Below are 14,684 nucleotides of genomic sequence, written 5' to 3' on the forward strand. Positions count from 1 at the left end.
CCTAACTTTTAATTCATAAACATTATTATTGGTATTATTATTTACAAATATTTTCTAATAAAAAAAAAAAAAGTGTGAAAATCACTTGATGTGTTTTTAGACACTGGAACAAATTATTCAATTTTCTTTTCCTTTCTTTTATGAGAATTTGATTCCATTTTTTGTTAATCGGAACAAAGCGTTGGCCAACCAGCTTCCATGTTCACTGTATGCAGTATTAGCCCTGTCTGACACCTTCCACTCTCATGTACTACTATCTTATAGACTATATATTTGGAATTTTTGTTAAAAAGAAGGTCAATCACTTGAAGACTATTCTATATTTGGTTTGAAAACCGATTCGTTCTGCTCATGCCGTCAACAATAATTATAAAGACCTTGATGCCACCGTGTCATTTAATTGTCTCACCAGTGTTTTCATTAGCATTTCATACTGCAGAGTGGAGGTTCTGAGAGCTTTGAAGAGAGAACAGTCCGTCTCTTCACCAGCATGCTGGAATCTCCCCAGGCTCGTCACTGTCTTCAGTTATTATTAGTTTTGACACACACAAAAAACTCATTTACAAATCATAGTTTGAGAATTAAAAACCCAACTCATTCCATTCCCGCAGGAAGGTGAGCATGGGATGCTGGGAGTGGCTGCCAACATGCGTGTTCATCCCCAAAACGTTGATCCTCATCAGTAGTCACTAGTCGGCCTCACCCTTTATGCCCCTCTTGTAGAATCAGCTCTTATTTTCATTTCAAAAGCCTTCACACAGATGCAAGTCAAATCTTGAGCAATAAACATGGAAAAAAAGCGTAGAGGGGGACAAAAAAGTTTCAACCGATTGCACAGCAACAGTGGGGAGTTTTAAAATGAATACATTCCAACAAAAACAGAGGTGAGTACAAACAAAAACAGTTTGGGATGTCACAACTAAAAAATGTCCCACTGTGGAAACCCACCAGCAGCCATCATGAATTCTGTGCTTCGTGCAATCTCAATGCATTTGATTTTCACTCCATGTCATTTTGTTTGTTTGGTTTGAGTGTTGATTGGGCCCGAGTTCAGCCATTAGATGATTTGAAAGATACTTTTTATATTACGCAACTTCAATCAACACAATACAACGCATGCCCTGCAATCATTTGACATGATAAGAAATGAAGTTGCGCCTGCACACAAATGGAAATGCTCCTCTGTTATTCTTTTCTTTGTCATTAGTTCTAATCTCAGTATTTTCACTATACACGCTGACCTGAATGCAATGCGTTATACTCCGTTCTTTATCCTCTTTGTATCCTCTTTCAGCTCTCAAGAATTTGAAATCTCCCAATGTCCTGACACTATTGCATTTTTCATTGGTATTTTAAGCAAAGAGTTGTGAGGTCTTAGAAGACGGCTGGCATTAATTCCTCTGAGGTAGACGGATTCAACTTCTCCCTGGAAAGCGGCTTAACACAAAGTTCTCCCCCCCAAATGACTCAACTTCTCTTTTCTCACATATTTGAGCACACCCAAGAACAATACCTAGACCACAACATGGGTGCTATTTATTATCCGGGCGCTATTTAGTATATGTTGCACACAGACATCAAACTTCTAGGGTGAAAAAAAAAAAACTGTTTTGAAGATTAACTAAGATGATGACAAAGAATATTCCAATAGCATCATCCACATATAGTATTGTCTCTATAAATTTTGGACAAATGATTCGATGAGTTGTTTAACTCATTCACTACCATTGACGGCTACGGACGTCAAAGATCCATTTTAACTGGGCTGGTAGTGAATCAATGCTGCAATGACCATAAAGTATGTAACAATGTTACTTAATACAGTTTGAACTTCTGCTAATGCCTGCCAGGAAAAGTGCAAATACTCTTTAAACAGTCGTATCCATTTATGCCATCCATGTTGAACATGAACTGTAGATCTACACGACTGTTGTGAAAAAACTCATGAAATCATTTTTCATCTGTGTAAAAATCATTCTCTGCATTTGATGGGCTAGAATTTGCGACATCGTGCAATTACAATCTTGTTTTTGAATCGCAGCAAAACCAGCAGCTGAGACTCGTCCACTCGTGAAATCTGTGATAGAGCGGTAGAGATAAAGGTACCAGGCCGTTCTGGAACATGCAATGAAAATAATGTCGATCTGATATTACAACCTCTTCAAGTGCTTCTCATCATTTTTCTGGGCACTACTCGACTACTTGTGTTGTCCCACATGGACTAAACTCATTTGAACACCAACTCCTTGCTAACTCCCTCGCAAGGGAAGCGCTCTCTCTTTTTTGTCAGTGGACATCAGATAGCGCTTCTGTTTTTTGTTTTTTTTTCTTCAGAGCCCAAACATTTTCCTCAAATGGCACAACACAGTACACTGAAACCATTTGTCTCTTTCAACTCTTTGGTCAACTGCAGCATCACACATATCGTCATATCTGTTTGTGACATTAAAGGTCACCAAATGTAATTCCAGCTGTTGTTTTTTTTTCTTTCTTGACGAGACAACAGGAGACATTTATTTGAAGACAGGTATTTATTTGGTCAAGTGGATGACAAACCCGGTATTGAAGTTAGGTTGACATCTATTTGATTGGAACTACAAATTATATTGCATTATGAAAGTGGAAAATATGTGCTTTACAGTCCAGGTTGGAAGAGGTCTTGGAGTCTCTCAGAGGAATTTCTCCATGCGCGTCACACTGATTCTGGCCAATTTGGAGATCCAGCGATTGGAGTGCGTGTTGTTGTGCGACGACGTCTGAATAAAGCCGCTCTTTCGAAGGAGGGAGATAGCCCCCGTCTGTGGCGAGCTGACATCCAGCATAAGACGAGCGAAGCCCCGCTCTTTGCAGAAGTCCAATGCCCGCTGGGTCAGCTGGGAGCCCACCTTCCTGCGACGCCACGGGAACGCCACAACTAAGAAGGACATCTCTCCGCTATCTCTGCTCCCATCGGCCGATGATCCTGTCCCCAATCTGCCGTTCAGGATGTCATGATGCTCTTCTTCGGTTTCCCTTCTCCCGGTCACCACCACCATGCCCACCACCCGGGACAGTTCTCCGTCTCCCGCCTCCGCCACCCAGAAGCCATTATTTGGGTTGTCCAGATAGTTGGCTTGGATATCAGCCATATCTGTGCTCAGCCTTCTTAGCATGTAGCCCTCGTAGATCTCGTGGCAACAGAAGTAGATGAGCCCTGCCCACGCCGCACCGAAGAGCAGCCCCTGGAAGTAGGAGCTGCCGCCGAGCACGTAGCCGGCCATAGAGATGCTCAGTGCCACACCCACGTGGTCCGGGTGGCTCATGGACTTGAAGAAGGCCGGGTATATGTTCTCGCGAATGCCGTCACAAAATAACTCTGTGACCACACGTTGATCGGAGGGCCGGTATTCTCTGATGTTGAGCTGGACTGAATGAAGGAAGCAGGAGAAAGAGCTCAGCGAGGCTAATCTATGTGCAGCTTTCACATTCTTGCTGGATTTTCTGATATGGAAATTGAGAACAGTGTTCATGTTTTACTAAGGCAGTTTCCGTACCGAATGGATGCAAAGAGCAAATGTAAAAAGCATAACTCAATTCAGGATCACAAAGGTTACTATAGAAATCTTTTGATGAGAATAACAAGACCACAAACACCTCACAGAATTCGACAATTATTCCTGAACTAATCGGCTAATTAAAGAAAATTCATCCTAACTTACCGTTGTTTTTCTGGGCCATGATGACTATTTTCCTCCTCCTACGTTTTTCGTGCACTATGAATTTATTGACGCTGTGCTGGCCCCAAAACTTAAGCTACGTCTAATCAGCCAATCACAGAGGGGATGCAAATTACTTTGAACAAATCCCTTTAACACCACCCTCCAAACACAAACACACATTGAGATCATCAAATGAAACGACTGCCTGAGTGGACACGCTTCAAATCAAATAGATCACAGTGTTTGGATGATGGGATGTCTTTCCAAAGTTAATTATCTCAGCTGACGAACTCTGCAGTCAAGGAGGATGAGCACAAATCCCGATTAAATTAAAGCCTGACGTGAATTCAGTGTGTTCGTGCTTTTTTCCTCCGAGAAATAATATTAGCTACAGCCGTGTCCTCCCCCACACTGCCTCTTAAACGTATTAACGTGAAAGCAAAGTTTATATGGTGACATAAACATGGTGGCAGGGTCCATGTCTTCTGATTAAAGCGCAAGTCAAGTCAAAAATGTTCTTTACAATAATAATTTTTATGCCCCCCCCCTCCACTAGTCTAAATATGATATTATGATCAATGTTGGATTTGTGGAATATGAATGAAGCAGAAAAATCCACCCCTTCTTGTCTCTCGGGGTGGCCATTTTATCTTGTACTGTCACTTACTGTCAACTGAAATGATATCAAAGTGGCAAAGTGCTCAGTTTGTGAATGTTACATAGCCAGAACTAGAAAGCATGTGAAGCGGGATGGTCTTTACTTAAACCCTTAGACACTGTGATGTCTTTTTCAGTTAACAGCAAGTGACAAAAAAAAATCAACCCCCAAGGTAGTAGATAAAAAAACAGGTGGATTTTTCTGCCTAATTCATGTTCCCCCAAGCAATTTTAATCAGAATATTGTCTTTAAACCAGTGATAGCTCGGAACACATTGGAAAGAAAAACCTCTGACTTGTTTCACCCAAGAGTGTCTTTTGAATAGTTTTCATCAGCATACAATACATGTGAGTTGAAAATGTGACATATTGCAAATAAAGCATGTGACGCGCATGATATCCACAGTTTAAAGCGTTCGTTTGCGCCGTTAAAGAAAATTTGCTTCCTGGTCTCTCATTGCCTTTAAAACAAGCTCACAAGAGCCACAAAGTCTTTGACATTGTGGAAACAGAAATAGACTCGCACAAAGTTGCACACATTTTAGCCCATCAAATATATTCGTTATGGATATTTAATACAAGTGCTGCTTATCTAATGCAGTTATGACTCATTTAAAATTCTAATGCCAGATAAAGCTAACATCATGAGGACATCAAATTCAAATGGTAACATGCTGCCACCTAGCACTGTGGTATTAAGGTCTGGTCGAAGGCATGGTATGATGCAAACAGGAAATTTCCACAAAGCTTTCAGAGGAGCATCCCATCGACGGAGACGCCTCCTCTAGGGTGCAGCTTCAGAGATGCTCGTGTGATTTGACAGGAACACCAATACACTCAAACATGCGCTCCCTCCTCTACTACTGCATGCCTCTCTAAATGAAACCAACTTACATTATATCCATAACTCTCGAGAACATTGTTATGGCATTTCAGAATGAGAATCCTGGTGGTTATTTTCCATTCATCCATTTTTACCACTACTTTTCCAATTCAGGGTGACGGTGGGGTTATTTTATGTATGTATATTCTATTTCGCTATTTCATGTCTATGTTGCATGGAGTTGACCTATGAACAAGCATTCCAGTCAATGAAACATCCACTCTATATTTGTTGAAAAGTCCTATTGGCACGCTACTGATGCACTGAACGCAAAATTGAAAACACGGATGATATGAACCACAGTTGCGCAAGCATCATGATATAGGGGGGGGGGTTATACACTATGATGCTTGGCAGATTCATCTGATACCAGGGTTCATGGATCGGTATGAACTGATGAGAATACCGAAGGAGTAATGTGACCATACAAATATGGAAATATCCTTCAAACTATGCAGTGTTGCTATCAGCATCTTGCTTCCAGTTCATCAAAGTGGAGTGGCCAGAAAACGTGATGCAACAAAACTAAATACTTTGTATTGGTGTACATAGTTAACCAGTGTTTTGAGTTTGCACATGAACACGTCTTCCCTTTTCCTCACTCACTCACTCACTCACTCACTCACTCACTCACTCACTCACTCACTCACTCACTCACTCACTCACTCACTCGCTCACAAACAAGTAAAGAAAGAAAGAAAGAAAGAAAGAAAGAAAGAAAGAAAGAAAGAAAGAAAGAAAGAAAGAAAGAAATAGCACGAGCACGTACGTACGTACATACATACGTACTTACGTACGTACATACGCACATACATACATACATACATACATACATACATACATAATTTTTTCGATTTATACATGAGACAGAGCAGCTTGAACTTTTGCACAGTTACTTTTGAGTGGTCACGGGTTAAAAAAGTACATTTTGTGTTGATTACCTTGCTCAGAAATAGTCTGGCTATGATTTCACCAAATGAACACATTCAAATAAACTACTTGAAGGTATTTACAGCTATTTTTAATTTATTTTATTGGAAATGAGCCGGAAGCACTTGAGGGCTGATTGGTCATTGTCACAAAACCAAGTCAGGAGTTGGTGAGTTGCTGTGGAAACACAACTGGTCTGCTTGGTATGCTTGTCACATGCTGGCCGCATTAAGAGTCTAAAGCATTAAATTCCTCCTCATATGCGGGCATCATTTAAACACACTCCACACAACTTCATCTCCAGCCCACTCGCTCCAAAACTTTGAAATTGAACCTGACGTGTCTCCAAAGTGCTTACGTGTCGTGCAAAAACAGCACACAAATTTCCATTTAGTCCAAACGTCTTCCATTATTTTATGAATGCATTTCTGCATGTGCAATAAAGTGGCTCAGTACTGATGGAATGCTTTTATCTGGGAGTGCTCATCAAACCAAACGAAGTTGGATCACCCATGTTTTTTTTTAACTTTTCATTTTTGTTGTATATGAAGGACTTGACATCTTGTTAGTTTCTTTGATGAAAAATTTTCCCTTGTCACAACTGTGCACAGCTGTGCTTCTTGGGGTGTGCCCAGACAAAAGTGAGAAGCGACCTCACCTCAAAGTGAGAAGCTCAACAAATCATCCTCCTGGAAATAAGAGGATTGCACGCAAATACGCACTCTCTCAAGAGGCTAGCGAATATGTTTAAAATTCGAGTGAATAAATCAGAACACCGGCGACAGGGCAGGACGGAGATACAGTGGAACTGCGAAGGCAAGGAAGTACTAACGCACTAAAAAATTATCTCCAAAGGCTGCGTAGAGAAAAATAGGCTAAAAGGGACACTTTGATATTCTGCATCCTTGACCCATTCTAAAACCAGTCCATCAGTGTACATGCAGTGAAGAACCGTCATTTTCTTCTTACAATTTTTTTTCATTTATTAAGGCATTACAATAATTCAGCATTATTTTAGTTGCACCTTTTTGTGGTTTCCTCTATATCAACAAGAAAATAAAAACAAGTATTATTTGTTGTAGTAGTTGCCATTTCACCGGGAAGGTGTGGATGCTGCATTTGTATATATTCATATAAAAATGTGATGTCACTGTGATTGACTGAAATCTTTTTAACGGTAAACAAATTGAAAACCGGGAGGTCAATAATGTTGATGAAAATCTTGTCAACAGAGATACGGTAAAGAATATCAATGCACAAGATTTCATTTTATTCATCCTCGTTACTGTTTACATCAAAAAGATGGAGGGCCTTTCACCCAAAGTCAGCTGGGATAGGCTCTGGCTCCTTTGTGACCCTAATGAGTATAAACAGCTTTGAAAATGGATAAATGCTATATTGGAAGACATAAATGTTGACCACAATAAACGTGAGATCCTTTTAAAAGCTCTTAACTGTCACACTGCAAAATAGAGAATTACTGCAAACAATCCAAAGTTAAAAAAAAAGAAAAAAAAAGTCCATGATGCGCTTAGATATGCCAGGGTCTATGTACAAGCTCACAATTTCACGATCACATAATTGTCATTGCTTCTCCACCAAGTGAGTCATAATAATCGCTGTCTAGCACAACGTAAGTGCGTTGGACAAGTAGAAAATCTATCCAGAGGAGAAAAAAAAAAATTCCACAGGGTGCTCATTCGTTGCACTCCAGTTATTAGTGATAATAGCTACCTTCACAAATAGAAATAAACAGAATGTAGCACTGTGTAATGAAATAAGGGCATACATAAATGGCCTCGAATCCAACTGCTTAAACAGCAGTGAGATAGTGAGGAGAGGATGGCAACGGGGGGATGTTAAATAATCACAAGCCCGCCCTTATTGCGCATAGGCTCGATCACAAAGCCCACCATGACAATCTGAGTGATAGGACATAAAGACTTTGAGGATTTGGGACACAAACCTGATGTTTACAATCATTTAAGATTTATAAGGCACACAAATGTTGTAACTTGAGGTATTATGTTAGGGACTTTTATTAGTTTCACCATATTGAGTTGAGTCCCTTTGCTTCCTTGGACGCTTTGCAGGGATGTCGTTCATTTCATTACTGTCCCTCACGTTGATCAGACAAATACTGCAAAGAAACATGCCACTGCAACATTAAGTGGTACAACAACAAAAACAAAGTCAGCCTGTGTGTGTGTGTGTTTGCAATTAAGATGGGCAAGTGCCCTGGGAACACTCTGCTTTCCCCGAGCTAACAGCCTGCGGTTTATTTAAAGATTTCTTTATCTTCATTTATGAATGACTTGAAGTAGAAATCAAGGGAAGTTTTTAATTCCCACAATAATGCTCCCTTAGAATCACATCTCCTGCTCTGTGTGTGCAGCATAATGTATGGCATTGAATTTCCATTTCCACAACACAAGTAAGCAAGATAGTCATTGTCGGAAAGAATTGAAAAAAAAAAAATCTATGAATATCATTACCAGTGGCTAAGTTTATTAGAAAAACAATTTTGGACATACTGTAGCATAGCAACTTTGAGGAGAGTGTGCAGAGTGCAGAAGAACTAGAAGATGCCTGACTAGAAAGGCTTCAGGTAAACCTCCCAACCATATACTGTATGTCTATCACAAATGCAATTCATTCATCAGCTTTACAGGCTAGTGTTTGTTAGCATTTCACATTTTGTGGAATTGTAAATGAAAACGCCATCGACAAAACGTACTCCATATGTAAGGCATGTCCAACAAAATTGGATGGATGGATGGATGGACATTGAAATTTGAACTGGCTGTAATAGAAAAGGGATGAATTCCAAAAACCTTTGAGTTTTGATGCAAAAGTTAACGCTCATAACTTTTTTTAGTGACGCTGATGTTGATGATAATGCGCAAGCATTTGGTCAGTTCACATCGGCAAAGCTGACGACCTCTGGGTGGCTCCAGCTAGCCACTCTAAAAGTCCACATGTTGCGCCTCAATATTCCTCAGACGGCATTTACCAAAGAAGAATGAATACTTTACATTCACCCCGGCAAGATTATGCTCTAGAAAAGATTTTAAAAAGCAGATCAGTCATATTAGTGCCACGCCGACTCAGCTCTGCTGTCAGCCAATTAGCCTCAATTGATGTTGCAACAACACGCGCCGTCGTCATTCTCACACAAGGACTCACTTTTACGGCCTAATAGTATGCTACAACCGAGGGATAACAAGGACGAATTATGAGTTGTTTTCTTTTTTAAATCAAATTTTCCAGTCAGCATTGTAAAAGCATCTGCAATGTGCTTGTAAAATGTTTGAGATTTGCAAAGTGGTGACTCGGTATGGTGCTGTTTTTCCTATAATACGGTGCATATTATATTGAATTTCAAAACACAGTTTGAAGTTTATATAAAACTCACTCTTTTGGATAAGTATCAACACAGCAAACAAGAAGTAGTTTGTCTTCCAAAAACACTAGTGCGACGATGCGTGAGAGGCGTATGACGACTTTTGCATGTCAACCCAATCGGAAGCAAATTCAAAATATTCGAGCAACTGTGGGCATGTGCTTAACATGGCCGCCTCACAGTTGAGGTCATGGGTTTGAATCTCCTTCCCGAGTGGAGTTTTCATGTTGTCCGGATGCTTGTGTACTCTGGCTTTCTCTCAGATCCCCAAAACGTGCAGTTTCAGTGAGGTTCAGTGAAGACTCTAAATTGTTCATAGGTGTGAATGTGAGAGTGAATGATAGCTGGTTTACAAGTGAAAAATCCAGGGGGTACTCCTATCTAGGTCCCAGTTGACCCTTGACCTTAAGAAGACAAGAGCCTCTGTATAGAAAATAGCTGAACTCATTCTGCATTCTGTAACATTGCTCAGTCAGGCTTTTATGAAGAGTGCATTATGGATGTTACATCAGAAATAATGATTTGATTGACAAAAACACTTTGCACTTTATTTCTGTCTACATGAAATCAAATTTGGGACAGTTAATTGTTGAAAAACAAAATGCTCTCAGCCAAACATTGTTGCAGGCTTTAAAAGAATTTTAACACCGTCAGCTAATGGAGGTCTAATTGAAAATGCATATACAATAACTCTCCAGTCTGGCCTGTTCCCACTCAACTGTATTTAGGTAAAAGTAGATATTGCTTTTATTAAGACTTGCTCATGGGAAATTATATTTCAGTAGTATATAAAGAAAACAGCAATTCCATTTGTCCTTGGAATGCCACTTAGTGTACACATTACGTGACCTGGCCTTTCTTTTAAAATGTCTGTCACCAGATCACAAGTAGTCAATAAAACCAGTTCATAATCTGACTTCAATGTAAAATGTCTGGCCCAGGTCACCTTTTCATTCAAAGTGTTTACAGAAACCAGTGTCTTGAGTAATTTAAAAACGCATTCATAGAAATGTATACAAATTAATCAGCAATTACATGTTCAAAATTGGACTGACCCAGGAAATTGGGTCAAACTGACCCAACTTTGGGTTGGTATGCACAAATAAAAAAAATCATTTTGGGGGTTGTTTTGTACAATAAAAACATTGGTTCTAACCCAGTCGGGTCAAATCGACACGTATTACTTCGAGAAGTGATACTATGGCTGCTGACTTTTACGAATCAAAGGTGCAGCACGGAATAAAGAAACTGCAGCTTCCTCCGTGGAAATGTTTGACTGTTCTGACATTTGGACAATGGTGCAGGTGCAAAGGGCAAACACAATTGTTTCTTCACTGTAGCGCCACAAGAGATCACGTAGATGAGCCAACATTGGAGAACAGAGGTAGGCGAATAGCACGTACACAAAGATTTCCACTTTAGCCTCGCTTTTGTCACATTCCGGTTTCATCAAGGTTCTTTGATCACGTGTTTTTGGTGCGGCGAGACCGACTGACATAACTTCTCTCTGGCCATGGTCATTTGTTTTTCAATGTTGGGGAAACAGCGACCCACTGTGGAGGGTCACTGCAAGTAGCATCACTTTCAAAACTGGGATAATCAATATATTTAATGAAAGAAAAAACAAAAAACTCCAATGACTACCCTGAGTTGATCATTTCGGTTAGTCTTAAAACTCAATTATAAGGTAAACCTGTGCCTGAGGGGATTGTGTTTGACGTAGTAGAAGTTCATCAGTGTTTTCATTTCTACTACGTCTCAACTATCCTATGAAAACAAACATTAAATGTTTCCGAGTGGATAGTCCCAATGCATGGAAAAATGCCAAACAAGCAGTTTTCCCAGTGCGCTTGAACTCAGCTCATCAACATGAGAAGAGTAAACAAGATCACAAGGGGAAATAAGTTCAGTCTTTTCCATGCATCTTCTTTTAACAAGTGCTGTGTGGTCTTAATTAAAGGTAGTTCTTTATCAGGAATTTGGATGTGGAGTAGGAGAGTGCACCAGCAGGGGACCACTCATCAAGTGCGATCCACAAGCAGATTAACCAGCGATGTCTACTTCAACCATTTTATTACTCAATTTGCACTTATCTTGTACAATACTGTAGTCGTGATTCATTTTTTGTCTTTTTTTTACCTACCAACGACTGACCCTCATCATTACCATTTATTCTCTACTGGATCCAGGGTGAAGTGGAGCCAAGCCAGCTTTGTGCGAGAAGTGAGCTAAATCCTGGATAAATTACCAGTCAATCACAAAGCACATATTTATACATAGATAACACTTTGTCATCTATGAATCTAAAATGAATATAACGTGCATATTTATGTTAAGTGAGAGGAAGCCCGACGACTTGTAGTAAACACCCACAAGCACAGGAAGAAAATACAAAATCCATACCGGAAGGCTAGAGCCAAGATTTGATCCCTGAAACCATTGGACTTAAAATATTTGCCACAAATTAACCTTAAAAAAAAGAGACTGAATAATATTTACTTGAATGGCATTTATTTATTTTGTTTTTTTTTCCTCATTGTTGTCCTTGTGGTTCTTCACGATAACATCCCTAGTCGGGTCCATCTGGACCTTCTGTTTGTGTGTCGAAAGTTCTGTCAAAGTCCTTACGAGGTGTGTTGACAATGTCTCGCCTTAGCTTTCATCTGCCTCCAAGTTGATGTTGTTACCGAACTTGGCGTAGAGCTGCACCTTCAGATCCGACAACAGTTGCTGGATGGTCGACACTCGCTCATCAAGCTCTTTGACCTCCTGCTTCAATGCTTCCTGCCCACAGAATCAAACCACTTACAATTACACACAGTGGATGATTCAAAGGCCTGTTTCAAAGCAAAAAATCAGGGGCTTTTGTTTTCCAGTTCACTGCTTATTTTCCACTCCATTGTCTGCCATGGCTGTTGTTATTCCCGGTCCCACTGTGCAGAAGGGTGACGCCTTTTAATCACGTGAAGTCGGATAAATGCGACCTCTCAGTTCAGAGAGATGTGTTTCGGATCTAGGACCATAGATCAAAGTGACCCATGTTGGACTTGAAAGAAAAAATCTGTACATAATAAGATAAAGAAAGACAAGTCTGTCGAACCCAAGGAAAACTTCAGTGGCGTACAACTTTGCTGTATCATAATGAGAGTTGCCGCTTGCATTTTGGTAACTTAAATTTGTCAATTAGAACTGACCATTATATTGGTGTATGTTTATTCCATCATGTATAATCCTAATTTATTGATGTGTGGTTTTTGACCATAAACTCCCTTCACTGATTGGCTGGGAGAATTCACATGGTTCGGTTTGGATTAGAGTAAAACGTTTCTTACCCTGCACAGGTATAATTCATTGCTTTATGTTGTTTTGCATGTGTAAAAAAATAATAATAATAAAGCATAAAACTTACCATGATCAAAAATCACAGTTAAATCAATGGAAATCATCTCATACAATGCATTAACTTGATATAAATTGCGTGGTGATAGGAGATGTACAGCGAACCTACCTTGGCAGCCTCAAGCATCTCTTGCGACTCTTCCTGCGTGTGACTAATGAAAACGTCACCGATTTGATAAGGGATCAAAAGTGAGTCATCGTCAAACATTAATAGGTCGTCGCTGGCGTCTTCCAAGTTCTGCAGTGATTTCTGTAAGGCAAGAGAGCACATCAGTGGTGGGAATCACAGACAAAGTTACAATTTTAGCAAACCTCACCTTCTTAGCCTCAATTTCTTTGTTTAGCTCTGCCATTCGATTCGTGCTCCTGGCGAACTTGTTGATCTTCTGCTGGTCTTCAAAAGTGACATTAACATCTTCGACCCCCTGGGAGTGAGAAATGCAGGTCGGTGAAGTCAAACACAAGATACACGTATTGTTGAACTTGCATAATAAACTGTCATTCTGTGATTAGGAAATATTCTGGAGGTCTCAACGTGCACAAAGACTCCATTTTGATAATCATGCATGTCCTTGTGAAAATGTATGTATTTTAGGAGTCTACAATGAACCCAACTGAGTACAGAATGAAGCCAGATTGAACTGTGCAACCGCTATAATAGGTGAATCTGAACGTATAACAAACGTAATGCTGTGTCATTTTGTTCATTCGTCTGTCTGCTTATTTTAAAAAAAAAAAAAAAAGAGATCGTTTGAGCAACGAATATGCTATCCGACTATTTACTACTAAATCGCAGAATGACTGGCGAGGAAGCTGGCTGCTGCTTAGCACATGCTTCTATGATTGAAATGAGGGTGTGACCGCGATCTTAAAACATCGGGAGAGCGCTCTTGTACCATCGACAGTTTAATTTACAAAACGCACAACACCTATACAAAGCGGGAGCAAATGTTGAAGAAAAAAGATAGTCTTTTAAAATCAACTTACGGATGTTGATTTTATGGTGGCAGCCATCTTCAGTTCTTCGTTGAAACAGTGGGGAAACGAGCGTCAGGATAGAGCAAACAGCGCCCCATGCGCCGCGGTGGACCTCGGTTTTTTCTCTCTTTTATTTTTTAATAGCGAACAGAGAAGTGGGCTGTAGCATTGGCACAACCTTACAAGAACATTTTATTGTTGCATGAGGCATATTTTGCATTTTCCCACAGTTTAGAACAGTTTTAGGATGTCTTAATTTCACACTTGGCAGCATGGTTAGTCCATACAGTTCAGAGGTCATGGGTTGTAAATCGCTGGGAAAGGCTCCAGCACACCAATATATACCCAGTGAGGCAAAGCAATGGCAGAGAATGTCACATTTAATGGGTGGACAGGCACTATTTGGATACAAACATGTATGAAAAATGTCAGAGGTGTTATTAAATGAGTCCACTGTCATTATATCTCCAACAAACAGTACCGCGCCCTAACCTCAAATATTTAATGAACATCTGTAAAGAAAGAGCACCATTAATCCATTCTAGATTTGCATGCCATACACAGTAGCACCCTAAAAGTCGAGCTCAATCATTTCCATGATGCTTCGTTGAATGAGCCCAGAAACATTTTTAGCGCGGAAGCCATTATCTATTAGTTTATCTATGTATTAAAAAAAACGTATTTGCCCCACACACACACGCATTTACTCCGTTTGTCATGAAAATAATGCATTAAA

At 40.0% G+C, this 14,684-nt stretch overlaps 2 protein-coding genes across 2 annotated transcripts; both read right to left on the reverse strand.

The window, feature by feature from the left end:
- Positions 1-2,669: 2,669 nt before the first annotated feature.
- LOC147061782 (putative N-acetyltransferase camello) lies at positions 2,670-3,717 on the reverse strand. The gene is made up of 2 exons (XM_085927383.1): positions 3,699-3,717; positions 2,670-3,406 (listed from the first exon to the last, which is right to left on the reverse strand). The coding sequence occupies exons 1-2, from the start codon at positions 3,715-3,717 to the stop codon at positions 2,670-2,672; spliced, it is 756 nt and encodes a 251-aa protein (XP_085783509.1).
- Positions 3,718-12,065: 8,348 nt separating this feature from the next.
- On the reverse strand, positions 12,066-14,061 carry pfdn4 (prefoldin subunit 4). Its single transcript, XM_085913257.1, has 4 exons — positions 13,958-14,061; positions 13,288-13,395; positions 13,080-13,220; positions 12,066-12,355 (listed from the first exon to the last, which is right to left on the reverse strand). Exons 1-4 carry the CDS (start codon positions 13,982-13,984, stop codon positions 12,224-12,226), a joined length of 408 nt encoding a protein of 135 aa, XP_085769383.1. The 5' UTR covers positions 13,985-14,061; the 3' UTR covers positions 12,066-12,223.
- Between the last annotated feature and the right edge of the window lie 623 nt (positions 14,062-14,684).

Source organism: Syngnathus leptorhynchus, chromosome 1 (genome assembly GCF_054491065.1).
Source record: "Syngnathus leptorhynchus isolate UIUO chromosome 1, UIUO_Slep, whole genome shotgun sequence".
NCBI lineage: Eukaryota > Metazoa > Chordata > Actinopteri > Syngnathiformes > Syngnathidae > Syngnathus > Syngnathus leptorhynchus.

What these genes read in the sequence shown, in the direction of transcription:
- pfdn4 (XM_085913257.1), bottom strand. Translation starts at nt 13,984, where the DNA reads ATGGCTGCCACCATAAAATCAACATCC. An exon ending in AAGAAATTGAGGCTAAGAAG is followed by an intron (nt 13,221 to 13,287) that starts GTGAGGTTTGCT and finishes CTTGCCTTACAG; the next exon opens with AAATCACTGCAGAACTTGGA. An exon ending in AGATGCTTGAGGCTGCCAAG is followed by an intron (nt 12,356 to 13,079) that starts GTAGGTTCGCTG and finishes TTCTGTGGGCAG; the next exon opens with GAAGCATTGAAGCAGGAGGT.